Below are 27,969 nucleotides of genomic sequence, written 5' to 3' on the forward strand. Positions count from 1 at the left end.
TATATAGTGCTTTCTGAAAAGCAGTGCCACAATTTGCAGATTAACTCCAACTGGCCAGACTTCTGTTACCTTCAATGTTCAGTTGGTGCAATCCTGAGGAGTATTAACTATAATTAAAATCATGGGCATCCAAATGTTTAACTTTGTGGGCCAGTTGGTTGCATGCCATAAAGCTTAACTAGAAGACAGAAACCCATTAAGATTCACTCTCATAGTTTATTGAGTGAACTCCTCAGTGGGATTGCTTCTTGATAGTCACTGCCCAATCTACACTATACTCCCTATCTTATAATATAATAACAATATGTCTGGTGTGAGTTTTCTGTCCGTCACACTTCACTGCAATTGATACTAGCTCAACAGCTCAATTGCTAAATTTAAATCTGAGATAGATAGCTTTTTGGCAACCAAAGGTATTAAGAGATATGGGCCAAAGGCAGGTATATGGAGTTAGATCACAGATCAGCCATGATCTTATCAAATGGCGGAGCAGGCACGAGGGGCTGAATGGCCTACTCCTGTTCCTATGTTCCTAAGTGTCATATTCGATATTCTGGCCCAAATTTTCCTGGGGACAAAGGTGCATCTATGGACTAGGGACCCTTAGCCTGTCTCATGTTGTTTCTGCACACAGATCTATAACTGGATTACAATTATTTCTATGTTCCAGGGCGACCATGGAGACAATGGGGATTCAGGGCCTATGGGACCCAGAGTAAGTTGTTTTGTATTTTTCAGTATTCTTTGATCAGCTGTCATACATTTTCCATCTGTGGACCTGAATTCACTGCGGACTGTAACGATGTTCTTTTAGGGTCCACCTGGGCAGAAGGGTGAACAAGGGGTAACAGAGATAATAGACTATAACGGCAATATCCATCAAGCATTACAGGTGAGACACATTTCCATTGAACTCTCTCCCTACTACGGGGTAACACTGCTTAAAGATTTTGCGCAAAACAGCTGTTTTCTTTATTTCAAAGATGATGTATGACAAGATGTCTTTCAGGAGGAATAGTTCAATCTTATATCAGATCCTTAGCCTAGTATTCCATTTTTTGTGTGTTTCTACTTGTCAAGGTGAGGGTTATCAGTATAGGGAACTTGAGCACTTTCTTATTTCAGGCACTCAGTGACAGCATATGCCAAGTCAGGCATTGCGTGGTTAGAGGCAGAGTAAAGCTACAGCTACTTTGCCTCAACAATATGCCTTTCCCCCACCTTCAAAAGAGTTCTCCCTACTGCACCAGAGTGACATTTTCATTTCCTGCACCAGCCATCCTCAGTGGGAGTCTCTGGGTGAAATTGTTAACTTAGAACCAAATTAGTGCTAAGTTATGGCGGTTTAATGCTATGGATCCATACCCATTAGGAATTGGAAGTATCAATGGGATTGGCCCTCTTATGGAGATTCCTGATTTCCACCACTCTGGCAGCTTTCTTCCAGTTGTACTGCCTTCTCTCCCAAATGGCATGCCAGTGCGGTAACTTCCTGCGCCCCATCGGCACCCCCATACTGGTGCAGGTGACGGTCAGAATTGTGAAAATTAGCTGACCCCACCCTGACCTCAGATACTGTGGTGGGGTCAGGAGCTGAGTTCAGTAGCGAATCACTCACGGCAGCAAAGCAGGATCGAGGAATCTCAGCCCCTGTATCTCTATTTAGATCTCAATTTTATTTCTGGCTCTTCTGTTTGTTTCTGTGGTCTCAAACATCTGTTGATATAAGAAGTTCTTTTTATCCTCGTGTCTTCAAAGCTTTTATTAGATTAATTTAGTTTTAATGGCAAACTGAACTCAGTATACAAATATTAGATTGGGATCATGAAAGACTATGACTCTCTGCTTGTGATATTCACATGTCTCATCATATGGAGCAGATCTATCTATACTGGTCTATCTATACTGATCTATCTATACTGGTCTATCTATACTGGTCTATCTATACTGGTCTATCTATACTGATCTATCTATACTGATCTATCTATACTGGTCTATTTTACTATCCGTATAATACTGTTTGCTGAAAAACAATTGTGTGATTATAAACTCTACTTTGTTTTCCATTGAACTTATATCATAGCAATAGATATATATACCAGATGTGTTGTTAAGACCAGCTAGTCCTTTCAGATTGCCTAGGACAACAGTGAGCACAGATTGCCAGAGGTATATATTAATCAAATAATGCCTAACTTTAAAACACTGTAATTTCAGGTAAGGTTATTGTAGATAACAATTAACCCATTGGTTTTAAGGTTTTGGATTGTGTTCTCATGTCTCAGTTACCATGACAAGCTTGAAATCCTCTGTCCATCTGTGTGGGCTATTACATTATAATAAAACAGTTTATGCCAAAGTTTACAAGTACATTTTATCCTAGGAACTTTTATCCAGTGATAAACAAGAGTTATTGGAAATTTGGAAGATCATGTGGGAGTATCTGCACTAAAGCTCTAATGGTCCCTTGGTTGGCCTTCGCCTGTGGAATCAGCATTGTTGGCATGCAGATGATAACGGTGAATGCATAATCAGGAGGCTACGGTTGTAATTCTCACCTTCACCGCTTGGGCAGTAGATTGGCAGAGTGGTTGTCCGTCTGTTACAGAAATCACCCAATTTCCATTGCCATTGATTTCAATGAAATGGGGCAGGTTGTATAACGGGCGGGTGATCCGCTCTCAGTTTACTGCTCAAGTGGTGATGGTAAAAATTATCCCCTAAGTGCCACACTTAATTTGGACATCGTCCTTTCATTTCTGGATCCTGGATTTGAATCTGGCCCAGACAGATAGGATGAAATTCTCTTTTTTCTGATGGCATTCAAATGTATTTGACCACTCTCACCCTGTTCTTAATGGGCAGGAATCCACAGTTAAAAACTGTGAATTATTTGATCCGAATTTGAAAATTTCACACCTACCATCTGCATGACATAAGAAACGGAAATGGCACTCTCCTGTAGTGGGATGTGCTCTCCTGGAGTTGGGCTTGAATCACACTGATAGGCCAGTGTTTAGGTAAGCCATTTTAAATCAGTTTAGGAAAAATATGGGGAATCTGCTGCAAAAAATACCAACTATTCCTTATCCCCTTTTTCCTCCCAACTGGCTGGCTCCATTCCATAATGTCACCAATAGTTCCCCAGTATATCAAGCACTGAGGAGGCGAACCTGCCACCTTGACCTTTGCTGGCACAAACAGAGTGTATGGTGCTGCACCAATACAAAACTTGTTCTATTAATCAAAAGTCAGCAAACACAGAGAGCTGGGCTGGGAATATCCTCAGAGTTGCTCCCACCACGCCGCCGTAACTCAGTTGGAAACCCTGCTTGCATGCTTAAACAGGGTTTCTGCCACACTTCCGGCGATGTCATGGCAATGGATCAGGAACAGCTCTGAAGAAATTCCCGGCCCTAGTAAATATAACCAGCCAGAGTGCTTTCGGAGGTACAGGAATGTATCCAATGTACAATGGTTTTTCAGCAAATGTTCAACTGCACCAATAGACCACAGAATAAATCAGTTAAAACTTTTAAAAAGTTTGTCCTTATGTTTTTTTTTCTTTAATTTCGGCCTTCTCAACAGAGGATCACCACCTTAACTGTCACGGTAACTAAATGGGTTCCTGAGGGCTACTGCATGAGCTGTTGTGTCTTGTGGCTGCATTATTATGAATTCAACCGATTGTAAATAATTGTCTGACTCGCTAAATTTCAGAGCAGTAACAGTGTTCATAAACTGTGCAGAGTAAAGAAAATATCCCTCTTTACATAACCTGCCATTAATGTAAGCTTCTTGGTACGCCTTATTAGTGAACTACAGTAGCCGCTCATTGCTCACATTCTTGATCAAGGTTTCATTAATTTGATGACTTTTACCATAAATATTATTACCCTATACCCACCTAGCTCTGTTTTATACTGTTGTGCTTTCATTTTTGATTTTATAAAGACAAGCTGCACGATCTGTTGAAGGACGTTGATGTAGAAATATTTTAATTCTTTCCGTCAAAAATAATTCTCTTTTGTTTCTGGGTCATCAGGGTCCACCAGGGCCTCAAGGATCTCCAGGAGCGCCAGGACCAAAGGTAGAAAAATCTTATTTCTTTTCCATGATTGACAGGGGCTTTCTCAATAATCACTGGGGAGGGTCTCATTTTAATGTCACAGACTGAAAAGGGTGGTGCAGAGTGAAACTTGGCTTCCTGCTGTCAATACTGTTGTTTTTAAAGGGAGCAGATTTGTATTGTAAATCAAAAGCAAAAATGCGGATGCTGCACATCTGAAATAAAGCCAGAAAGTGTTGGAAATACTCAGCAAGTCAGGCAGCATCTGTGGAGAAAGAAACAAAGGGGTCGATTTTCAGATGTCCAAGTGGGTGCATTCATGACGGGGGGCTGCTAAAATTCAGGATTCCCAGGGCGGGTCCGGAGCCCGGCTCCAACCCGCCCACTTCCGGGTTCCCCAGTGACGCGCTTAGATGCGCGCACAGCCCCCGCATGCGGGACTTACACTGGCAATTAAAGCCGGCGGGATCCCACTTTAACCAATTAATTGGATAATTCAGGTCGTTTGCAGACCTGATTGGGAGGATATTTCAGGAAGGGTGGGATTTTCTTCTCAACTGAGCGTGTTTCTCGTACTGGGGGAAACACTCCCAGTTGAAACAGACGTGTTGCAGCCGCCAGCCTGTGGGAGCTGCAAAGGTCCATTTGACAGGTCGGGGGGGAGACCCTCACTCATTGCAGGAGGCCACTCTGTCACTTTGGACAAAGTTTGGCCTCCACCACCCTCCTCCTAACAATAAAATTCACAAACTTGGAACCTCAACTCCGGTGTGCAGACACATTTACCTACCTTGCGGATCCCCTCAAATGTACATTTTGCGGATGGGGGCCGCCATAGCTGCAGTCATGACCTCATCGGAGGGCGAACAGCATCACCAGCCTCGCTGGCCACACCGTCCACCTCTGACACGTGGAGCTCCACAACACAGTGCTGTGACACATCCACCTGCACAGCAGGAGGGAGGGCAACTGCAGAGAGAGGTGCGTCGCAGAGGGCACTACCCTCGCCACAGGGTCTACAGACCGAGGCTCAGCTTCCTGGACCTCTCTGAGCAGCAGTGCACACAGAGGTTCAGAGTCACTCGACATATAGTCGTGGACTTCTGCAGCGTCCTTGATGCCGAGCTGCTCTCTGCTGGCCCGAGCACCATCTTCTTACCTGTCGCTGTCAAAGTCACCACTGCTCTCAACAACTTCTCCTCCGGATCCTTCCAGGGTGCCACCGGGGACATCGCCAGCATCTCTCAGTCGTCTGCACAAAAGAGCCCTGTAAATACACCTGCACACACTCTGCAGTGACACAATGACACCCTCTGGGTTTTGCTGCCTGTGAGGGCCCCTCCAAAGACTGCTCCATCTGCGCCTGTGCAGGGACAGACTCGGCCACCAAGAGAGGAGGCAGCATTGCGGGTACTGGTTGAGAGGGGGGCAACGGGTGAGACGTTCCCTTTCACCATCTCTCCTGGCTCAGGCTCACATCACTCCTTCCACCCTGCTGTACGACAGTTTGGAGGACTTGTGTGAAGCCTTGGACAGCCAGTTGTAATGTATCTGTTTAAGGTGGCAGAATGTTGCTCACCCTGAATCCGAATGGCCGTTGTCAGGGCCTGAATGGACTCATTGTTGAGCTGTGCTTGAAGCTCAATGGAGGCTAGCCTTTCCTCTGTCGCCGACACTATCTCAGAGATGCTTGTGACAGTATTCCACTCATGTAGGAGTTGGACTCCTCCATCCTCTGCGCGATTGTGGAGAGTGCGCGTGGCAACTGTTCCAGTACCTCAGCAATGTGCTGCTGGCCCTCGGTGACTCTCCTTTTCATGGCTGGCTGGCCCCCAGGGTTCAGCATCTGGGTCCAGCTGTGCAGAGCCTGGAGAAGAGTGCCCCCACCGACGCAAACTCTCCACGGCTGCCCCTGCCACCAGGGTCTGCTCGTGCTCACATGTGCATGGCAACTCACCATGTGCAACCCCAACTAACTGAGGACGGGGACCCACCGAGGTGTGTGTATCTGCGCTGGTGGATGGCTGGCTCAGATGTGGCGATGCCCACTCAGAGGCCGGCAGGTCCTCTAAGGAATCGCCCTCCACAATCACAGCGCTCGCAGATGGCCCTGCAAGAGAACAGAAAGCAATATTAAGCATGTGGACAGATGTTGAGGTGCTGCAGATGCCAAGCAATGTTAAGATCATTCTGTGTTAGATTTCTGTCACCAGCCGTTTGTGCGCTCCTAGTCTCGGCGTCCGCGTGCAACTTAGTTCCATTGCCTGCTGCTCCACGTCCATTAGGATCACCTGGCCCAGTCCTTGCCCTCTCCCGGGCATTCTGGCATCTCTTCTCCTATCAAGGCAAAACACAGAGAGGCGTGCTTGAGTGATGGTTGCATAGTGACCCGCTGCATGCATTGGTGTGGGTGGGGGTGACCGTGAGGGAGATGCATGGGAGGGTGCGTTTGAGACATAGCCATGAGATTGTATGAGGATTGGGTTGCGTGGTAGTGTTCGAATGGGAACTGGGACGGTAAGTAAGTGCAGGCAAAGTGAGGATGATGGTTGAGTGGATGTGAGGAATGATGTGAGGCCGTTGTGGTGGCAGTGCAGAAGGAGTTGTGTGGTGGTGGAGGTGATGTGGAAGACCGAGTGTGGGAGAATGTGTAAATGTACTCACTTTGGCTGACCTGGTTAGGTCATTAAAGCACTTCCTGCACTGGACCCAGGTTCGGCAGACATTGCTGCTGCTGCTGAACTCCTCGGCCACCTCGAGTCAGGCCTTCTTGGTGGCAGAGGGAGGTCATCTCCTCCCATCAGATGGGAAAAACGTTTCCCTCCTCCTCCTCACCCCATCGAGCAGCACCTGGAGTGAGGAGTCTGAGAACCTTGGAGCAGCCTTGCCTCTGGGCTGCTCCATGCTGCCAATTTGGTTCTTTGCTGCAGGAGGAGCATTGGAGGACTGCCCCTTTAAATAGGGCTCCTCCTGCTGACAGCCTGTGATGCGGGTACGCAGTGCGCCCGCTGCGCAGGTCTGGAATGGGAAACCCAGAACCACGTGTAAGTACATTCAATTAGGCTGCGATCGCGTGCGGAACACCCCGAATTCACTGGGCGCATTACCCACGCCCAGTCAACCCCCCGCTGCCAACCCACCTCCCTCCTAATATTGGACCCATGGTTAAGGTTTCAGGTCGATGACCTTTCGTCAGTTTCTTTCTCCAAAGGTGTTGCCTCATTTGCTGAGTATTTCTAGTATTTTCTGTTTTTATTTGTATCGTAAGTGTTCATTTACACAAGGCCAGTGTGAGATCAGTACGGGTGGAACATGTGCACAGATTTGCATATTTCCCACGAAATCTGTACAAGCTTGAACAGAACACTGTTGGTTTGTACAAAGTTCCATAAAGCAACTTTAGGGACTGCATGCTAGTTTGTAAAAATTAACTTGGATCTCTTTACAGCCCAATGCAAATCTGCTGCATGTACAGATTTCCTGTCACTCTGTGACTAAGGAGTAAATTTTAATGGGGAGCTGGGAGGAGGGCGGGGTGAGGGGGGGAGTACCTGATGGGAAATCCGGAAGTTCAGGTTTCCCGGATGTCCTTATGATTTTGATGTAAGGACGTCTTTCATTTTTTTCTGTAGGCTAGCTGGTCATTGGGGGTCATCGGGGGGGGGGCTGGGGGTCATCGGAGGAGGGCCAGGGATCATTGGAAAGTCATCGGGGTCGGCGATCATTGGGGGAGTCATCGGGCTCAGTCATGGGGGTGTCGGAGATCGTTGAGGGGTCGGAGATCGTGGAGCGGTTTGGAGATCATGGGGGGGTCAGAGATCATGGGGGGTCGGAGATCGTTGGGGGGTCGGAGATCGTGGAGGGGGTTGGAGATCATGGGGGGGTCGGAGATCATGGGGGGGTCGGAGATATCATGGGGGGGGTGTCGGACATGGGGAGGGGGTTGGCCAATCGCGTGTATGAGATCGTGGCAGGTGGGCTTGTTGGGCCTGGAGGAAACTCTCCCGTTCCTCCTGGCCCACAAGCAGTGCAATAAAGGCACTAACCTGCTGAGCCGGGCCTTTGTGTCTCCTCTTACATGACGTGAAGCTGAAGGCCCAGGAATCCCGGCCCCCAAGAATTAAAAATAAAAAGCCTGTCAAAATGGAGGCCCGCAGCCTCCTTAAAAGATTTTACTGACCGACCCGCCTCCTGAGAGCGGGGTGGTCGCTCACCCCTCGACCCGCCTCCTGAGAGCGGGGCGGTCGCTCACCCCTCGACCCACCTCCTGAGAGCGGGGCGGTCGCTCTCCCCTCGACCCGCCTCCTGAGAGCGGGGCGGTCGCTCGCCCCTCGACCCGCCTCCTGAGAGCGGGGCGGTCGCTCGCCCCTCGACCCGCCTCCTGAGAGCGGGGCGGTCGCTCACCCCTCGACCCACCTCCTGAGAGCGGGGCGGTCGCTCACCCCTCGACCCGCCTCCTGAGAGCGGGGCGGTCGCTCACCCCTCGACCCACCTCCTGAGAGCGGGGCGGTCCCTCACCCCTCGACCCGCCTCCTGAGAGCGGGGCGGTCCCTCACCCCTCGACCCGCCTCCTGAGAGCGGGGCGGTCGCTCACCCCTCGACCCGCCTCCTGAGAGCGGGGCGGTCCCTCACCCCTCGACCCGCCTCCTGAGAGCGGGGTGGTCGCTCACCCCTCGACCCGCCTCCGTTTAAATTGGAAGTGAGCAGGTTGGAGGCGGGATGGGGTCGGGTTTTACTTTTTTATGATTTTTACCCTCCTACTCATCCCCAACCCACCCGTTCGCGGGGTTAAAATTTACCCCTAAGTGTTTTGCTGTTTAACTGAAGCCCATTTATTGGGACACCCAATGAAAATTTAATTTTTCTTACACCAGATAAGCCCCATTACACTGGGTATTCTGGTAATAAAGGTAGACAACAGAAAAATGCTGATTCACTGCAGGTCAGTCAGCATCTGAAAGAGAAAGACATGTTAACATTTCAGATAGGACTCTTTATCAGAACTGCCACAAAGTCTAATGCTTTAGCTGTAATGGAGGGTCTCCCACTAAACACTAACTAACCTTTCTTTCTCCATCAGTTGCTCACTGCTCTGCTCTGCATTTCCTGTATTTCTGTTTTCCTCACAGCTTTTCAGCATTTGCGTTTTTTATCTCAAAGAAAACATTTCAATACTTAGTTAAATCCAGTATATTAGGAATCAATCTTTCAAAAGTGCCCCTTTACAAGAGGTGTTCCCATTAACCAGTGTCTCAGTCATATCAAATTGTTCTGACTTGAAGCAAACAAAATAATGGCACCAGAACAGGAAGATTGCACAAGTGTAGTGTAAGAGGAGATGACGAGATTTAAGAAAGGGTATCATAGCCCTTTAGACTGGCGCTAATTTGTTCTTGAGATGTGGGTGAGACTGGCAAGCCAGTATTTATTGCATTCAGTCAGCCACATGGTGTGGGCCTGAACACGCATGTAGACCAGACCAGGTAGGAGTGGCAGGTTACCTTCCCTGAAGGACATTAGTGATTCAGTTGAGTTTTTACAACAATCCAGCAGCTTTAATGGTCACAAATTACAAAATTTATTGAATTAAATTTCACAACTTGCTGTGGTAGGATTGTGAACTCACAACTTCTGGGTTGCTAAGGCAGTACCATAACCACTAGGCTACTATGGCCTATGTTGTAGTAAATGTTAACCTCAGGCTAGATGTGGCTAGATTTAACTTGAGAGTATATAGCTTTGATTCTACATGTATGATGCCCTTCGCTGCCAATTCCAACATGGAGCACTAAAAATCTATTATATTTACTGGCAGGGAGGGGGAGGGAGAGAACACGCGGATTTGCCTTATCATTAGAAACTTGCTAAAAATGAGGACTCATTGCAGTAATTCACTAGAATTTTTTTTTGCATTTTTTAAATTCTGAACGACAGGGAGACATGGGGAATCCTGGGGTGTCTGGAGTTGAGGGAATACAGGTACTGAAATCATCTTGTGTTTAATAGTTTTAATTTTTTTCCAATATTTCCAATAAAAGGCTTTGAAGAATTTAATACGTCGAGTATTTTTCTATAGTGTTAAGTTATTGTGTTTATTTTCAGGGCCCTAAAGGTTCTAAAGGTGACATTGGTGCTCCAGGAGATAAAGGAAGCATAGGCCTACCCGGATTACCTGTGAGTGCTTTTGATGCAGTGAAGAAATTTGAAAGCAGACTCTTGAGAAAGAGTAGTACAAGCTTCCTGATCATTCACTTGGTAAATGCACTGCCCAGTGTGAAACTTGAGCCACACAGACAGGAAGATCCCAGGTTTTGTGCTGAATTAGTTGATCTCAAGTGAGCCAGCAGTAGGAGTGCTGCAATCGGTCTCAGCACCTTTAGGATAAGGAGCCAGATAATGAATCCCTCTATTGACTGTAATCTTGATGTGGAGATGCCGGTGATGGACTGGGGTTGACAATTGTAAACAATTTTACAACACCAAGTTATAGTCCAGCAATTTTATTTTAAATTCACAAGCTTTCGGAAGCCTCCGAAAGCTTGTGAATTTAAAATAAAATTGCTGGACTATAACTTGGTGTTGTAAAATTGTTTACGACTGTAATCTAGTGACACACCTGGTCAGGAAAGGATCAGGCTCAGTTGCCATTTACAGTTCAGCAGTCAAATAAAGACAGTTAACTCCAGAACTGCAATACAAAGATCTCTACTGATCAACTTATTTGTGATAACAAGCCCAACAGCATCAGGATTGCAAAACATAGGAACAGGACTTGGCCATTCAGTCCTTCAAACCTGCTCCACCATTTTGCTAGCCATGAGATTATTTTTTTAATCTCAGTTTCTCAATCTTTTCTCCACATTTCTTAATACCCTTACTTCTCCAGTAAGTATCCATCTCTCTTTTTAGCACCTCAGTTGACTTTTCATTGTGGCGTTCTGGGCAGTGCATTCCACATTCTCAACCCTTTTATGAAGATTTTTTTATGAATTCAATTTTAACCAGCTGAGTTCTAATTTTAATATTACGTCCCCATGTTCTAGATTTCCCTGTCTATATTGTCAGTTCCCTTCATTATTTTAGACAGCTCAATCAGATCATCCCATAGCTTCCTCACCTCTGAGGAATAAAGCCCAAGTTTACACAGTTTCTCATCATAACTAAATCCCTTCATCCCAGGTATCTTCCTGGTGAATCCTCACTAACCCCTCCATCACCACCCACCACCTCCAAAGCCAGTATATTCTTCCTAAGGTGGGTTGCCCCAGACTGAAGAGAATTTCCATATAATTGAAGTCATATTTCCTTGCTTTTATATTCTAAACCTCCTGTGATGAAACCCACCATCTCATTAAAATAGATAAGTTAAAGGAATATTCCATAATTAAGCCGTATTATTTTCAGCTATGCTCAGTTGATGGCACCTTGCCTCTGAGACAGAAGGTTGTGCAGTCAAGTGACACTCCAGAACTCAATCTAGGCTAACACATCAGTGCAGTACTGAGGGAGTTGGAGATAGTGTCCTTTTGTTGGATGAAATATTAAACATTGGCCTCATCTGCTTGTTCTAGTGTTTCAGGTGAATGTTAAAGATTCCATGCACTATTCAAAGAGTAAAAATTTTCTTTGAGTATTTAAAACTACTTTTGTTTAGGTTGAAATGGGATAATTTGGGGAGTTCAATCCATTACATGTTAATTCACAATTTGGTTGTAACTCTTGACTTTTGTTTATATAGGGTGTTAATGGAGAAAAGGGAGAAAAAGGAGAGAAAGGAGACCATGGGTTATCTGGTCCACAAGGCTCTTCAGTAAGTTCTTCAAAATTAGGTATCCTGATCATCATTTCATTTAGTAAAGTAGGACATGTCTCTGATACATTACGCATTGTCAAACAAGACACCATTTTACTGCAATAATATTAAAGCATGTGGGATTTTGTGTATGTTTTTCCATTGCAAGTTGTTTAGGTAGGTTAAGTATTCAATAATTCTTTGGTATGTGGACAGCCTGTTATTACTTTCACGACAAATATCCTGCTGACTCACATACCTTCAGGAAGAACAGGTTTATTGGAGGAAGAATTATGTAAAATAACTGAAGTAAATATGATAGAAAACTGGTTCAGTAATAGCAAGTGCACAGGTAATTTAGGGTGAGTTTTCAGTCTCAGCTGGTAGTACTTTTCCAGGGTTGGGCTACTCCAGATCAGGTCCCTGGCCAGTCTGAAGTGCTAGTCCCCAGTGTTATGAATGGAACCACTCTGGGATACAGGTATAACTGACATCAGCTAAATGGCTCGCGAGAGAAGGAAACTCAACATGATGGGTCTTTTTGAAGATTTATATGATCAGGAACAAACACAGATGTAACCATATTTTCTCCAGATAAACACTGAAGGAGGTACTTCAAAAAGAAAGCACTCTGCCCTATGCTTTCCTTCCCCTTATAAATGCATTCAAAACTAGAAATTAAAGTGGGCCACAACAATCTAGTACACTATTGCAGTTCTTGCCCTAACCAGTCCTTATAGTCCCACCTCTTGAAATCAATCATTGTTTTCATTGGCCTCTCCTAATCTCTCAAGATTAGCAATAGACTGCTCCAGTCTTTCGTATGTCTGCTTCAATTTTAGCTTCTCTTTCTGACACATGCTGCCAGATCAGCTTCCCATGTTAAGACACGTAAGTTGCTTTTTAAAAAATTTTAATATTCATCTTTTTAACTTTAATTTCTTTGATGATATCAGCTGCTTTGCTCAGGTCCTATAACTTTGCTGCTTCCACTTTCACCACCACCCTGGGCTTGTTCTTCCCATTCCTGCAGGCTCAACTCTGTGTCCTCGCTGCCTCTGCTCTCCCTTCCAGTTTAGAACCCGCAGACCGGATGCTCCCATTCCTGCTGGCTTGGAACCCTTGGCCTTGTCAATGCAAATTGATTTTGAAAACCTAGGGTGGAATTGTAAAAAGAAGAGCATTAATATATTGACCATTATTATTATCTGTCTGTTGTGTTTCAAGGTTTTTGCCTATTTAGCCTGGAAGGAATTTTGGATTAATTTATATTATGGCATTGCAGTGAAGTTAGATTCAGTCCACAGGGGGTAACTTCTAGAAACACATAGGCGGTTAAATTGGATAACCCCTGAAAACGGGCCTTTGCGTGTAAGCAGCACATTACATTCGTGCTACCTGCTGCTTTAAATGATTGCCGCGTGCAGCCACTGTTAATTGGCTGCACTCATCAGCAAGGAGCCCTGATGTTGCAAGTGGCTCGCGTTTCTTAAAGGCAGCCTGAACCTTTTAAAGGGGAGGTGCACTGTGACTGCAAGAAGTGGTGGAAGTCAATTGTGAAGTGAATCTGTGCTGCACTACATTGAAGAATGGCTACGCCTGCAGGAGAGTGTGCACCAAGGTCCTCGGATGATGCACTAGAGGCCTGGGTGCAAGAGGTGGAGAGTAGGAAGGACATCCTGTATCCGCAGGAGGGGCAAGAGGCCCTCCAGACATATGCTCAAGAGGTAGTGGGAGGAAGTAACGGACGAGGTAAATGCCGGGAGCATAGCACCAAGAACATGGATGCAGTGCAGGAAGACGTTCAATGATTTAACACGAGTTGTCAAGGTGAGTGAGTTCAAGTTTCAAGTGGCATATCACACCAACTGCACCACTAGTCTCATCCACTGCTCAATTCACTACACCCCCATCACCCACCTACCAACAATCTTTCAATCAGTACTCAACCATTCAAATCAGATGCTTCATTTCACCCTCACACATTACCACTCTTGCAAGCCGCACACCCACAACTCACAGCTCACACGCACTGACAGCTATTCAATTATGACAGTCACATCACCCAAACATCTTGCAGGGCACTCGCTGGCACACTTCCCGCTTTCTTGCAGAAGAAGGTGGCACATAACAGGAGGCAGCAGGAAAGAACTGGAGGAAGACAAGCACGCCTACACGTTTTAACTCCCATGGAGGAGACAGTGCTGGCCATCATTGGAAGGGCCATCGCTGAGGCCGTGGCCACTGGCGGTGCTGGAGGTATTGATGATGAGGGTCTCTGCATACCTAATCCTCCTTTTCACTTCTCACTTCTCCCTCATCCCACAATCTTTTCTGACTCACGTGCTGCAGATGGTGTAAACACGCACTTCTAACTTTCTCCTCTCCCCTCACCATATCTCAATTCGTGTCCCTTTGTCATTTCACATACCCAAAAACTGGAACCTGCCCAGTCAGAGGAGGAAGAGGAAGACGACAGTGATGATGAAGAGACACCGTCACTCGATCTTACACTCGCAGCCACCAGCTCAGAGACTGAAACTGTGCATCCTTTAAAGGCTAGGATAGAGGAGGGATCTGCACGTGGTGAGACACCGGGCACAAGTGCACAGGAGCCAGGGCAGGGAGAATGGATACCACAGGTACCAGATCACCGGAGGGCGAGGTCACTCACTAGTTCTGCTGCAGAGGATTCAGATGATGACTTCGATGGGCCAGGCTACAGAAGACGGCTGATGGGCGTACACCACCAAATGCTTGGGGCACTGGAAAGTCTGCCAGAAAGCCTGTGCACAATGACAAGGGTCATGGAGGAGTCCAGCTCCAACTTGGCACAGGACTTTGCAAAGAGCTTGGAGCCCATCCTTTCCAAAATGGAACGGGTGGTCACCTCCATCAGCACACCTGTGGAACCCACCATGAGACAGTGTCTGGTGACTGATGTCACAGCTTCCATTGCAGCACAAATATCTGCTATCCAAAGTCTGACTGCTGCATTTGGAGCTCAGACTGCTGCTATCGTAGCTCTGAGTACCACTGTTGAAAGGGGCTTCCAGGGCATCACAGCACTCCAGCAATCTGTTCTCCAACAGATCATCAGCATTGCTGAGGTACCGCCCCGGGAGAGTGGCAGTGGCGCCATGGAAGATGAAGCTGCTGTCCTCTCTTAGGATTACAGCATTCCTGCTCCCACCCTTGCCACAGCCCTTGCTGTTGCCTGACAGCCAGCCAGGCTAGACTGCTGCAGCCCAGGCCGAGATGGTGCAGTCTGAAGCCGGGCCCATAGGCCCAGAGCTGCTCAAGGTCATCCTCCAAGGCCATCTGCACTCTCCTCCATTGAAGGTCAGCAGCCTTCCACCACCCATGCTCCAGTCACTGGGGAAGCACCTCGTAGCAGCACCGAGACAGGAAAAAACACACAAAAGACAGGCACTAAGGGAATGCACAAGGGTCACTTTGTTTTTTTTATTCATTCATGGCAAGGCCAGCATTTATTGCCCATCCCTAATTGCCCTTGAGAAGGTGGTGGTGAGCTGCCTTCTTGAACCGCTGCAGTCCATTTGGTACAGGCTCTCCCACAGTGCTGTTAGGTAGGCAATTCCAGGATTTTGACCCAGCGACGATGAAGGAACGGCGATATATTTCCAAGTCGGGATGGTGTGTGACTTGGAGGGGAACGTACAGGTGATGTTGTTCCCATGTGCCTGTTGCCCTTTTCCTTCCAGGTGGTAGAGGTCGCGGGTTTGGGAGATGCTGTCGAAGAAGCCTTGGCGAGTTGCTGCAGTGCATCCTGTGGATGGTACATACTGCAGCTACGGTGCGCCGGTGGTGAAGGGAGTGAATGTTTAGGGTGGTGGAGGGGGTACCAATCAAGCGGGCTGCTTTGTCCTGGATGCTGTCAAACTTCTTGAGTGTGGTTGGAGCTGCACTCATCCAGGCAAGTGGAGAGTATTCCATCACACTCCTGACTTGTGCCTTGTAGATGGTGGAAAGGCTTTGAGGAGTCAGGAGGTGAGTCACTCGTCGCAGAATACCCAGCCTCTGACCTGCTCTTGTAGCCACAGTATTTATATGGCTGGTCCAGTTAAGTTTCTGGTCAATGGTGACCCCCAGGATGTAGATGATGGGGGATTCGGCAATGGTAATGCCGTTGAATGTCAAGGGGAGGTGGTTAGACTCTCTCTTGTTGGAGATGGTCATTGTCTGACACTTGTCTGGCGGGAATGTTACTTGCCACTTATCAGCCCAAGCCTGGATGTTGTCCAGCTCTTGCTGCATGCGGGCATGGACTGCTTCATTATCTGAGGGGTTGCGAATGGAACTGAACACTGCAATTTCCCCAGTTCTGACCTTATGATGGAGGGAAGGTCATTGATGAAGCAGCTGAAGATGTTTGGGCCTAGGACACTGCCCTGAGGAACTCCTGCAGCAATGTTTGCATAATTTCATGCGTTAATTTATAAATTTGGATTTGAATTTGCATTTGGTGGTGGTTTTTATTTCTGCGGTAAGGTAAGCTGAGAGAGGAAGGAATGTGTAATGATAAGGAGGGTGATTTGATGGTCATGTGAAAGAGGAATGGTAAGGAGTGTGGGACTAATGTTGAATGGAGAGGTGTTGTTGAAGTCACTGATATCGCTCATGAATAATCTGATCACACAAAGCCCTGGCAGAAAGGGCCTGTCTCCGTTATAGCCTCCCTGCCTCTTCCTCCACTTCCTGCTGTACTTCTTCCACCTCCTCCACTTCCTCCTCTGCTTCTTCCTCTTGCTCAGGTTCTCGCTGGATAGGCGGTTGCAAGGGCTGTTCCCTCATAATGGCCAGGTTGTGCAGCATGCAGCATACTACAACAAATCTTCATACCCGCTCAGCTGAGTACTGCAGGGCTCCTCCAGAGTGGTCCAGGCAGAGGAAGCGTAGCTTGAGGATACCTACGTGTGCTGTATAATGTTCCGTGTGGCAGCACGGCTCTCGTTGTAGGCCTGCTGTGCACGTGTGTGTGTGTTCCTGAGCAGAGTCATGAGCCACTTCATGAGGGGATAACCCTCGTCGCTCAGTAGTCAGCCTTTGTCTTGCCATGCTGGTTGAAATATAAGTGGCACGTTGGACTGCCACAGAGAGAAGGAACCATGACTGCTGCCAGGGTAGTGGGCATTGACCTGCATGATGCGCTGCCTGTGGTCGCACACCAGCTGCACATTGAGGGAGCGGAATCCCTTTCTGTTCATGAATATGGCTGAGTTCTGATGTGGAACACGCATGGCAATATGTGTGCAGTCAATGGCACCCTGTACCATGGGGAAGCCTGCAATGCGAGCAAACCCTCGTGCTCGCTCCTTCTGCTTATCTCTGGCAAGAGGGAATGAGATGAATCTGTTTCGGAGTGCGTACAGAGCCTCAGTGACCTCCTTTATACAGCAGTGCACTGCAAACTGCGAGATGTTGCTGATCTCCAGCAGCAGTCTGAAAGGAGCCAGAGCTGTAAAAATTAAGAGCCACAGTCAACTTGACAAACACAGGCAATGGTGTCCTTGCCCTGCTCTGAGACTGCAGTTGTGCCTGCAGCAGTTGACAAATTTCAGTCATGACCTCTTTAGTGAACTGCACCCGTCTGATGCACTGGTCCTCGCTGAAGTTGAGGTAAGAGAATTGGCCTCCTGCTCAGTGCCCTGCTCCTCCTCCTCCTCCTCCTCCCTCTTCTCGCAGCTCGTTCTGCTCTGCGTGGCCTCTCTTCATTCTCCCAGTCATTTTCAATTCCCAGAGGAAGTCCTAGCAGGCCACCCATGTCTGGAAGCAACTTTTATCAGCACACTATTTTAAATGCCACTAACAGTACTGCAAGACCAGCCAGACCACACTCTATAGAATATTGCAACTTCCTCCAAGTATAGGAAACTTCCAAAAACATGTACAATTGTACCAGCAGCCAGAATAACTAATCCAGCAACTAACCTGTAACTCCTGCATGATTCCTTTAAATAGCACAAGTGGGGGGGTCCTTCATGCCGTTAAAGTCCTGTTCAGCTGTGTGAGGTTAAGACAGGGCATTGGCTAGAGCGTAGAGTTCCAAAATTTCACCAGTTGCTTCAAATCAATGTTGCACCTTTAACAAGATGGCGTCCTGCGCAATTCCTGTCAGAAGTGTGAGCCCACATCTCGGACGCCATTTTCGGGACTTAGGTGTCCATGTAGCGCCTACAAAACGGGTGCTAAATGGCCCAATTTCCCCGCATAAGCTGTCAGGGATGTTGATTAGGGTCCATTAGCTGGAGTACCAGACAAAGTAATTAACAGAATTCTGTTTCCTGCATACTAGATTAGTTTGAGATAAGCAGACTGTCCACCACCTCTTAAAGATTGTCTCAACAGTAATGTTAGAATGGCTTCCACTCATTGAGCACAAGAATAGTCCAATGAAACAGGTGATGATGTTGCCATGGCCTCCCACCAAGGGGGCAGGTAGTGGTTTTGATTGGCCGCTCAATGAGCCAATCCTCAACACAGAGCTGATGAAGGGTGACCGATTAAGCTTTTGGCTTTTTCTCTCTCTGGGACAAAATAAAGTCGAGCTGCATCCAGTTTGAGTCTGAAACAGTCAGTGAGGCAGAGAGGTATTGCTTTCTCTCCAGCCAGAGGACGATTCGAGGTTGAGGTATGGACACATGCTGTCTATAACAGGAAAGGTCAGTGCCAGCTATTATCAGGGATTGCTGGCCTGTAAAATGAGTTTAGTCCATTAACAAGGCTACAATGGCAGGCTTTGTTATTTTCCATGTTACAAGTAGCAATATGTAATAGATGAAATTTCACTGAAAACTGAATTCTGACCTTTCAGATGCTGCATGTAAAATAAGCCACTTTGTTGGTTTGCAATTGGCCTCATTTCACTTGAGTAGTTAGCGGTCTGCCTTTCAGAAGATAGGAGAAATACACATCGGGCACGTGCGAGATCACAGAGTCTAGTACACACAATGAGGGGGTCTTAATGTTACAGCCCCTGGAGCCATGTCATTATGTAGCCAGATAGGAGGTAATAAAGGTACTCTCCAGATCATAGGGGCACGGAGTCCACTTACAGAATGTTCAGAAATGCTGATCCCAAGAGAATTTCTCATGCAGGCCTGAAATTTGTAATTTTCTCAGTATTTTTAATAAAACCAAAATGCACATGGTCTATGTAAAAAAAAACAAAGTTAAAGAAATATATTAAAGCATGTTTATTTTGTTTATTGAAGAATGTACCACAGCAGAGTTCAGAATACATAACAGGAATCATTAAGAGCTAATCCTCAGGATCTAGTGCCTCGTTGACTTTAGCAGAACCGTATCAACCTAAGTCCAACCTCCAACTGACAAAGTAAATTTGCTGAAATCTTCCCACCAAATTGGGCCTGACATAAAGTAAGGATTGGAATAGGTTTCATACTTGAATTAATTTGAAGGTAGCCTTTTATAAAGAATACCCGATTTTGCTGCTGCACCTGGACATTCTGCTTTGTACATCCATTCTGTTTTGGTCGCTATATTAATAAATGTGCTCTTATTGAATATACCATAAAAATGATACATTTCAGCAATGATGTTACCTTTTTGAGAACCAACAATGTGAACAATCCAACGGCACTCAATCCACCAATTAACATTTACTTTGATCATCGATTATGAATTGCTAACATATGAGACTTTTAATTCAGTGAAACATATAATGATTGCTTTCAGCTGTATATATCAAATCTTTAGGCTGTCATCTGGAAATAAATACTGATTGACTGAGGTAAATATTCATGTAGGTGAGAGCAAATGTTATGAGGGGAATGATCAGAGGTTACACAAGGAAGGGGTATGAGTACCTCTTTTTATTAAATTCCCCTTTTACCACTATTTAAAACCAAGGTTCCACTTACACTGTTTCAAGCTACATTGTATTATTCCCAAGTCTTTTTAGTTTCCTCCTAACCACAGTTGATGGAAATTTCCTCAGGGGTTCTCCCAATCAGTTGCAATAACTTTGACAGAAGATTGACGAAAAGCCCAGGTAGACTTTTAAAAGGATAGTTGCTGTTGTTCTGTCGAAGTTGTAGCAGCCTATCAGGAAAATCCTTGAGGATATTCCCGATAAATGTTCCTAGCCTTCTCTTGTACCTAGTTTTCCTTGTTAATACTGTTACCCATTTTCTTTTGGCATCCTTTTCCCATTATTTTCTGCTGTGTTATAATTTAACTCTTTGCTCTTGTGTTTGCAAGGTGGATGAGTCATTTTTCCTCCCTGTCTTGCTCTGCTCCTCTTCTGCACCCGCCACAAACTTCCCTTAACCCCCCAATTCTCATCTTCGCTTCATCTGCTCTTTCTCCCCCACTGAACTCTTTTCTCTCTGCCTCCCCGAGTTCTTGTCTCTCCTTGTCTCACCTCAGGCTAAGTTTGGTTGTGTGAAACCTCTCTTTGATTCCAGGCTAAAATTCCTTCCCCACATCCATGCCTTCATCAAGACCACTTTCTTCCACTTTTGCAATATCACCTTTTCCAACCCTATCTCTCCCACTGCCACCAGTGCTCTAATCTATGGTTTTATTACCTTGAGGCTTGACTTCTCTAATGCTTTCCTAGCCAACCTCCTTGCTTCCACTCTCCACAATCTGCAATTTGTTCAGAATACTACAGCCCTTGATCTTGAACACTGAAAAGACCCACACCTCTATCACTTTGACCCTCACGGCCCCATTGGCTTTCTCTGCCCCTAGAAATCAATTTCAAGATCTTTCTCCTCGCCTTCAAATGGCTCCTCAATTCACCTTACCCTGCCTCAGCGACCTCCTTCAGCCCTAATCCCTACTCACACTCTTTGCTTCAATGACAATGATCTATGCTTCATTCCCATTCTCTTTGCTCCACCATGGGCAGCTGTTTTTTTAGCCACCATACCCCTGCCCTCTGAGCTCCCTTCTAAAATCACTGCCCCTAACCTCCTCCATTCCTGCTTTCAAAACCCTATTTTTCTCTTCAACCACTTTTTTGGCTCGCCCCTTAATTCCATTCTACCTAGTCCTTTCCCTCCTGTTCAGTGTCTATTTCATTCTCCGATCGGTAAGGCTCTTTGTGACATTTTGTCACTCTAGAAGCACCATATAAATGCAAGTTGTTTTTTTTATTGTTGCTGGACAACCACACACATTGTGTAAATACACAGAAAATGCAGTTGGCCATACTGTATTTGGATTTTTTTAAAATAGATATGCTGATTACTGCCTTACAGGAACTGTTGTTTATTTGTACAGGTTGTAGGACCCCCAGGACCCACTGGTTCACAGGGCCCACCAGGTCCAATGGTAAGTCAAATTTACTGGTTTTGAGAGTCAACAAGTACCATTCTTATTCGCTGAAGGGCATGCGAATGTTCTTAAAAGCCATGCATCATCTGAGTTCATTCTTACAGGCGTGAATGTTACCTCTTTGCAAATAAACAACATCCTGCTTTTACCATGTCCTTACTGTGTGCTTGTAAAGATGGCCAAATCCCAGTAAAAACACAAATTTCCCCAGTCGCTTGGACTGGAAAGAAGCTGTTTCTGGGTTTGTTCTGGAAGGTTGGAAGAGTTGTTCCGAAACATCTTCCATATCATTTTCCAGAACATTTCAAAATCAATGCAAAGTGTGGAAAGCCCCTTTATGTCAATTGAAGCATAACAAATTGAAGCATAACAAGATGCTAACAGTTGTACACATTTTATCAGCACTTTGAGTGAAGTAGTCAGGATTTGCTCCAGGCCTATTCCACAGATTGGAAAAATGTCCAAAATGAACAATACGATGGCGTCTTCCTTTTTTAAGTAAGAGCTGAGTTGTTGATAAATATACATATCATTCTGCTCAATGGAAGATTTAAACAAAACAAAAGTTGGAAAATCACAGATATGCCGGCAGTGCGAACTTATGAAATTACCCTTTTCATGAAGAGGCAGTATGGCTGTATCCACTGGTGTTTCTACCAACTCTGTTATAAGAATCACATTTCTACACAGAAATAGGTGTTATTGTAACAACTGGGGAAAAAATGATCGACTTCTGAAGTGGAGGTCAGAATTCATCAGTTAATACAGAAGCAGGAGCACTTTCTAATGCTGAATATGAGAACTGACAGACACTCTTACAACATACAAACTGATTTTTTTTTTTGAAATTGAGAAACCAAGTTGGAGGACCATAGTGCAGGAGGCCACTAATGCTGAGGAGCACTGGAGAACACTGTGCTGATCAAGAAGTATCGGTTAGGTGACAGCAAGACTGGGTTTTAAAAACCGGAATGTCGTAGGAGGATGGGAAGATTGAGCTAAATAAGGAGCTTCACAGTTTTGAGGCCCTGAAAGAAAATGCCCAAGATCCTCTTCTTTGGGGCAGAGTGCCAGTGGGGCAGGATTTCCACCCACCCCTCCAAATGCGCCCCAGCCCCAATCCATTTTAGGTCTCACTAAAGATGCACAGCGAATACCCAGTAGGATTCCCACCGTCAAGGGGAAGGCCACCAGAAGAGACGAGAGAAGGATTGGCTGTCAGATAACAATCATTTTCCTATATCCTGTCAAAAGCGAGGGACAGGTGTTTGAAGAGACTCCTGAGATATATATTCAAGCATTCGACAGACTTGGGCTTTATAGAGAGTTAAGAGTTAGAAGAACACTTGGAAAATGTTGATCCTATCATAATTAGTTTCAGGTTCAAAATAAATAAAGAAAAGAGGAGTTAAAGGTGTTGAACTGGAAATCGGCTAATTTCAGTGGGTGAAAGGGGACCTAGCTCAGATTAATTGGTTAGAAAAAACGGCAGGTCAAACAGCAGTCCAGCTGTGGGAGATTTTAAATATAAGATGAAGAAGGTGTGAGTTAAATGCATTTTGACTAGGAATAAAGTGGTGCATCAAAGACTGATTTCCATGGATAAATAGAGGTGAGAGCTAAAAGCAGGGTTTAAAAAGAGGTTTACAATGAATATAGGGTTTAAAAAGAGGTTTACAATGAATATAGTGGGGACAGTACAGAAGAAACTATGAGGAATATAAAAAGTACAGAATGAAAGCAAAAAGGGTGATTAGGAAGGGTAAGAGGGAGTTTGAAATAAGACTGCTTGTCAACATAAAGGGTAATGGTGGGATATGGATGGTGTGTGCCCCACGGATTTGTGGTAGGACCTCTTATTTTCCATTATGTAAATTATTTGGACATTAGCACAAGGGGAATGGTATTAAGGATAGTTTATGATACAAAATTAGGGGGCATGGCAAACTGGGAAGAAGAATGCAGGAGATGAGCAGGAGGATATAGTCAGATTAGTGGAGTGGACAGATAGGTGGCAGGTGCAGCTCAATACAGAGAAATATGAAGTAGTGCACATGAAAAAAAAATATACCTTGAATGGTAAGAACCGTAAGAGAGTGGATGAACAAAGACCTCTAAGGGTACAGATGCAAGGTTCTATAAAAGTAGAAAAGGCCATTAAAAAGGCAAATAGGATTCTGCATTTCATATATAAAGGTATGTCATGTTTTGGGATTTCTGGCAACACCAGGGGGGAAGAGGCGGTTTGGTGTAATATATGTTAAAAATCCTGCCATTGAGCTGAACTTAGCTCTCAGGGGTTTAAATTCACAGGAAGTATGTCTGGGAGATTTAGATTAGAATTCAGATGACGTATTTGAACCAACATGCTGCAGACAGTGACAGATAGTTTAACTTTCTAGTGATCGTTCATATTCATTGCTGCTGCAACAACTGTATTCATTTGAACTCAACAGGGGTCATTGCCAAGATAGGCTGGTGAATTCTGCTCTTGGGATGAGGGCTAATCCGTTTGATTGAAAGCTAACACTGGAGTCAGTCAGACTGGAGAAAAAAACAACAGACTGTAGAGAGAGAGAGGAGGAGGTTCTGGCCTTGGCTTAAGGGCAAAAATGCTGGGGTTCAGTTTCTTACAGCCAGAAGTTGTACAGAAAGTAAGATAGTTCATCAATGTGGAACAACATGGCGAGTTCATTATTTTCTTTATGAATGGGAAGCAAAGTATATGGAATAAGTGGGATCGATTTGAACTTTTGGATGGCCGATGGTTGGAGTGCGCCAGCAGCCCACCTGTTCTGGCAACAAGGGGACTAGAGCCATTTTGAAGCCCGGGCCTCCTTTAAATGGGACCGACGAGCTGCGGGTGCCAAACAGGAGTCCCACGCAGCTGGCTGGATTCAGGCAGCACAATATCGGACAGCCTGCTCCTCTGGGCCCCACAAAAATAATTTGAAGCTTAACTTTCTGCCTCTTCTACTGTATCGCCAATAAGACTGGCTCAGCGAGTGCATGGCACACGCTCCACCCAGTTCTGACTTAAAATGGCATCCTCTGTAAGTCAATGGAATCTGATTTGCATATTAAAAATGGCCTACTGCCTGAAACTGGCAGGTGCTTCGGCTGCCTGGGGGAAGACCACTGTAAAGTGGCAGCATGCAGAGTGCGGTAGGTCTCACAAGCCCCTTTTTAGTTCTTTACCTCTCTGTTAATTCTGTTCTAGACAAGTTAAAATCAAAATTGATTACAATTGGTATTCTAAGTTCATTTGCTCTCCTGAAAATTCAAACATCTCAATGATTCAATATCTGGCCTCACCTTACTCATTGCTTTTTCGATCGACCTTCGGAGAGACTGAAGAAACGCATATGTGAAAGACACGAATATTCAGCTCAGGTCACAAGGGACACTATTGTTACATCCCAGGTTATACTTTTGGATAAGTAGATAGAGTGCTGTGTGATTCAACCATCAGAAAAGTAAGATGCTCAGACCGCTTACGGAGTAACTAATGCCACTGAATCCAAGAAGGTTCTACAGCAGATTGGAATTTGTAATAAGGTATTAAATATAAAAGCAAGGAATTTATACGAGATTGGTTAGGGCAATGTTATAAGGTTTTGCATGTAGTTATGGACACCCCGTTATAGAAAGGATATTAAATCCATGGAAAAGGGACAGCAAAGATTCACTATAATGGTACCAGGAATGAAAGGTTCATAGTTATGAGGGAAGGCTTGCAATATTGGGACTTCTTTCACTGGAACAGAGAAAGTTAAGGAGAGATCCATCAGAAATTTTCAAAATTATGAAAGATTTAGAGATGATAAGTAGTGAAAGACTGTTGCCATCAGTTGGCAAATTGTTAACAAGGGGGTATAGACTGAGGATTATCCATAGAGGAATGAATGGGGAGTTAGAGGAAATTTTTCATACATAAGGTTATTAGAAAATGAAATGCCTTACCACATGGTATTGAGTCAGAGACAATAATATTTAAAAAGGAATTGGATAAGTATTTGAAAAGAAAGAATATAAAAGGAAATGGGGAAAGATCATGAGATTAGAGTAGGTAACTGAAGAGTTGGCACCGGCACAGGTGGGAAGGCCTGCGGACACTAAGCTTCTTGGCCTTGATTACTTTAGCAATGGAAGATTACACTGGTATGCAAGATAACGCCTAGACATTTCCTCATTTTCAATCATCTGTTATGTTCTGTTCTTGCAGGGGCCGCACGGACTTCCAGGACCTAAGGTAAATCATCAGCAAAGTCTAAGGGGTTTTAACAATCTGAAGATTAATGATGCCCTTTAATTTGTCTCCATGCTCTTTGTTAAAATTAGCTATGCATGCTATATGTCATTTGTTTGACTAATTTAATGTTGATTTTATGTTGTAGCATCTTTAAACCTGTAAGTTCTTATGGCTGTAGAATAAATATTTCCTATACTCTTAACAAAATATAACCAAAATCTTGTTAACAACCACCTAAGATTTTTAATGCAAGATCAAGGTCCCATTTTAAATTGATCAGCTATCGGTAGAGCTCTATTTTTCATGGAGAGGGAGAGGATTTGTGCACTGAGCCCCTGAAGTAACGCAAAGCCAGGGGCGATAAATTTCATGCAAGTATTTTGCATAGATGTTAGAAGACTTCTGTGAAATTCATCAGGTCTCCGAACTTCACAGAACTTCAGGGAGTCCATGCAAAAAATGCACCCTATGAAAAACACATATATTGGACTGCACGTTGCATTGGAACAGCTACCTCTCACTTCTGCGATCTGGGAGCTGCAGTTCAGGCAGGAGATGAAAGTCTCCTCACATCTTGACAGCTGATAATGATCCCCCTGTAATTGAAGAGAGTTTGCTCAGTTTCATTGTGGTGTCCAATAATTGCAAATGCAAAGCATAAAATAACCCTCAGTCCTGTGCAACAGACATCATTGTCACTCAGAGAGGCAGACTGGAATACGGGAAATGGAAATATCACATGGATCCAGTTTAAGTGCTGTAAGGAGTCGTTATCTCACTGTGTCGTGTTAATGTAGGGAGAGCTCTGCATTGCATCTGACACAAGCTGGCTCTGACTTAGAACACTCAATATTGTCACTGGATGCAAAGGAGAAAAATGCATTCTATTTTTCATCACTATCGTCAGTTGCCCTAATATAAAAAACTCGAAAAACCAACCATACGGTCTGTCACTGTCAGAGCTCATGAACTTATAGGTTTAAAGTGATCATCACACAAAAGGTATTACTGAAGATTTCTGTGCATCTGTCAGTGTGTTATTGATAGTCTCACCAGGCACATACCTGGATCGGCACGTGGAACAGCATTAGCAAATTATTTTTGTTCTTTTTATGCAGTAGAGCAACTGATCAGAGTTTAAGGGTCATCATCTTCTTTTACATTAGAGTCTTCTGAGCAAGCATTCTTGTAGGCTTCCGTTCCCTGTAATATACGACTGTGCAAATCTCTAAGTGGCAATGTTGCCTCTCATTGCTTTAAAACCATTTCTGTAGAATCTGGATTCTGTGCCTCCAAAAAGTTGGTCACTTGTGTTACAAATACTGCAGGATGAGGCCCTATAAGATACTTTTCCTCCACAAGTCATTCATATTTAATATTTTTTTTAATCAATTTAGTTCCAATAATTGTGCAGTGACTTGACTATGAAGGGCTTTGATAGAATAAATAAGGAGATACTGTTTCCACTGGCAGGAGGGTTGGTAACCAGAGGACACAGATTTAAGGTAAGTGGCAAAAAAAAACAAAGGAGAGTTGAGGAGAAAATTTTTTTACGCAGTGAGTTGTTAAGATCTGGAATGCACTGCCTAATAGGGTGGTGGAAGCAGTCAGTAGTAACTTTCAAAAAGGAATTGGATATATACTTAAAATGGAAAAAGGGGAAAGAGCAGGGGTGTGGAATTAATTGGATAGGTCTTTCAAAGATCTGCACAGGCATGATGGGCTGAATGGCCTCCTGTGCTGTATAGATTCTATGACTGGCACCCTGTTTTTTGCCACAATTTTTGGTGTACTATCTACAAAACAGACCAATAAGAGAATTATCAGACAGACCTATCAGCAACAACCCAAGCATCGGATCAGGACAAAATTCAGGAAATTCCAACTGTGTCAGTCCTGCAAAATCCTCCTCACTAAAATCTGGGGAAGGTGGCACAGCTGAACCCTAGACTAGTCAAGCAACAACCTGACATCGTACTCAGAGGAGTCAAAGCCATCACACAGGAAAATGGCTGTAGATGTCAGAAGCCAATGATCACAGCCCCAGAATATCACTCCCAGAGTTCCTCAGGGAAGCATCCTCGGCACAATCATTTACAGCTACTTCATCAAAGACATTCCTCCTGTCATAAAATCAGGAGTGGGGCTGTTCACTTACGATTCCACAGTGTTCAGTTCATAGTGTAGCAGTGTCACATACATCCCAACAACAAAATAATAAAAAAAATTCACCAAGCTTTTCCTTCGAGCACTCCCTATTGGTGATGTTAGTAAATGAAGGCTTAATATCTTCAGATGACAGTCCTCTGTTCGTTATTTTAACACAAACATCACCCGTTTATTTTAAATTGGTTAACGACTCTGCTAAAATAACAGATTGAGAAATGCCGTATGAACAGATTAAGCTTTAATTTCCTAATATTGCCAACAGTAAGTTCTAGGCTTGTATTCCAGCATCCAGGCTCTGAAGCTTGAGGGAAAATGGCAGCCCTCAGTCAGGAAAGCGACAAAAAAAAATCACTTATAAAA

General features: G+C 44.9%; 1 protein-coding gene across 1 annotated transcript in view; it reads left to right on the forward strand.

Moving 5' to 3' along the window:
- Positions 1-27,969, forward strand: part of LOC137308558 (collagen alpha-1(XXV) chain-like) — a 170,493-nt gene that overhangs the window by 81,728 nt on the left and 60,796 nt on the right. The window contains exons 19-26 of the mRNA XM_067977368.1: positions 671-715; positions 815-892; positions 4,046-4,090; positions 10,004-10,048; positions 10,172-10,243; positions 11,808-11,879; positions 21,135-21,185; positions 25,414-25,440. Coding sequence (XP_067833469.1) covers positions 671-715; positions 815-892; positions 4,046-4,090; positions 10,004-10,048; positions 10,172-10,243; positions 11,808-11,879; positions 21,135-21,185; positions 25,414-25,440 — 435 coding nt within the window. The remainder of the gene's footprint in view (positions 1-670; positions 716-814; positions 893-4,045; positions 4,091-10,003; positions 10,049-10,171; positions 10,244-11,807; positions 11,880-21,134; positions 21,186-25,413; positions 25,441-27,969) is intronic.

This window comes from Heptranchias perlo, chromosome 1, assembly GCF_035084215.1.
Source record: "Heptranchias perlo isolate sHepPer1 chromosome 1, sHepPer1.hap1, whole genome shotgun sequence".
In the NCBI taxonomy this organism is placed as follows: Eukaryota; Metazoa; Chordata; class Chondrichthyes; order Hexanchiformes; family Hexanchidae; genus Heptranchias; species Heptranchias perlo.